Source organism: Protobothrops mucrosquamatus, unplaced genomic scaffold, assembly GCF_001527695.2.
Source record: "Protobothrops mucrosquamatus isolate PMUCROS unplaced genomic scaffold, P.Mucros_1.0 scaffold1307, whole genome shotgun sequence".
In the NCBI taxonomy this organism is placed as follows: Eukaryota; Metazoa; Chordata; class Lepidosauria; order Squamata; family Viperidae; genus Protobothrops; species Protobothrops mucrosquamatus.
Window position 1 is genome coordinate 126,602 of NW_015387508.1, and position 1,642 is coordinate 128,243.

The 1,642-nt window shown below is 40.6% G+C and overlaps 1 protein-coding gene across 1 annotated transcript in view; it reads left to right on the forward strand.

Annotated features, from left to right (window-relative positions):
• The window catches only part of UFL1 (UFM1 specific ligase 1), a 37,265-nt gene extending 36,426 nt beyond the window's left edge, over positions 1 to 839 (forward strand). Inside the window, exon 19 of the mRNA XM_015821334.2 lies at positions 481 to 839. Coding sequence (XP_015676820.1) covers positions 481 to 699 — 219 coding nt within the window. The 3' untranslated portion in view covers positions 700 to 839. The remainder of the gene's footprint in view (positions 1 to 480) is intronic.
• Positions 840 to 1,642: the final 803 nt, after the last annotated feature.

A 1,642-nucleotide genomic window follows, 5' to 3' on the forward strand; every position in this document is an offset into this window, starting at 1 on the left:
TATGGGTCGCGACCCCATTTGGGGTCGATCGACCATTTCACGGGGGTCGCCAAGCAAGGCTGTCCGCCATTTTTTTCCCCTTTTCCGGCGGGTGCCTTACCTCCCTTGGGCTGGGCCAGCTGGTGGTCGGCCTGCTCCGTCTCTGCCGCTTGCCAGCTACGCCTTGGCCGGCGCAGGGGGCGGAACCACGCATGCGCGGCGCTCCCGGGCAGGGAAAGTCCTCGACTTACGACCGGTTGGGTAGTCCTCGACTTACAACCGGTTTAATCCTCAACTTACGACCGGTTTAGTCCTCGACTTACGACCGGTTTAGTCCTCGACTTACGACCGGTTGGGGGTCGCGGCATTAAAAAGGTTGAGAACCACTGCTTTGGCCCATCCTGTTTCTCTGGATTTTTGAGTTTATTTTTGTCTATTTCAATTGTAACATCTAATTAGCCTTCATAGAAGTCACTTTGATTTTTAATTTGTTTCTTTTAGGATCAGCATTCTCTCCTTGTCAAATACCAGGGATTAGTAGTGAAGCAACTGATCAGTCAAAACAAGAAGATTGGACAAGGCGATGATGATTCAGTCGAGAGTACCTTGAACACCGAAGAAAACACAGAGGCCATGTGGAAAGAGCTTCAGGAGCTGTCTGGCTCTGTCAAAGATCTTATTCTCAGGTCCAGAAAATCTTCTGTAACAGAGGAATGTTGAACCTAATAAACTTCCTTCCGGCTTCTCAAAGAGTCAATATTTCCTTAGAGAAAAAATCCATTGCTGATAATCTTAAAAACAGCCCTGGCTTTTAGAAGCTTTGCTTGGAAAACTGCACTATATTATAAAACCCAGAATCTGATAATGTAGTAGCAGTGTGTGCATCTACTCAAGAAATATTCGCTGAATATTAATTATGAAGAAAGGGAAAATAAAAACAAGAGCTCCTCTATAAGGGAGATGGGCAGCTAAGAAGCTTGATATATAAATAAATAAGATATTTTTTTTTGACAAACATAATTTACATTTTGGTCACTGGGCAGTTGATTTCCTTAGTTTTTGTACAGCTGATAATTCTTGAATCAGGCGATTATTCTGTTTATAAACAGAATTAATACTTGGTTTTTGAGACTATGGCTGCCTGCAGCAATGATCTCTAAATATAAAATATATTAGTTATATCAGTAATAGTATTATTGAAGTGCTTTATATAGAGTCATGCCAACTTTCAGATTTTATACAACACTCTAGGAAATTCTTTGTAATTTGCAAACCTACAGTTTCATACATTCAGCTGATTTGATGCAGTACAAAAGAGATTTTTTTTTCTCCCACAGGAATTCTAATATTTTTGCAAAATCTTGACTTGCCTTAACGTGGAATCATTTGATAACATACAAGACTGTGTTTCCAATTTAGTATGTTATCCTCCAGAACTGTCTACTAGAGAAAGAGGGAAATAGCAAACTTTAGATTCCCCCCCCCCTAAAATTAATTGATTATATGTCATCAAGTCAGTGTCAGCCCTTAGCAACCAAATAGTTTTTCTCCATGACAGTGTATGGAGAACTTGATCTTTCAACCACCGCCACTGTAACCTTTTTTTTTAACACATGTGATTTTTGGTGAAGAATGCCTAGCACTATGCATAAGCTCTTACATT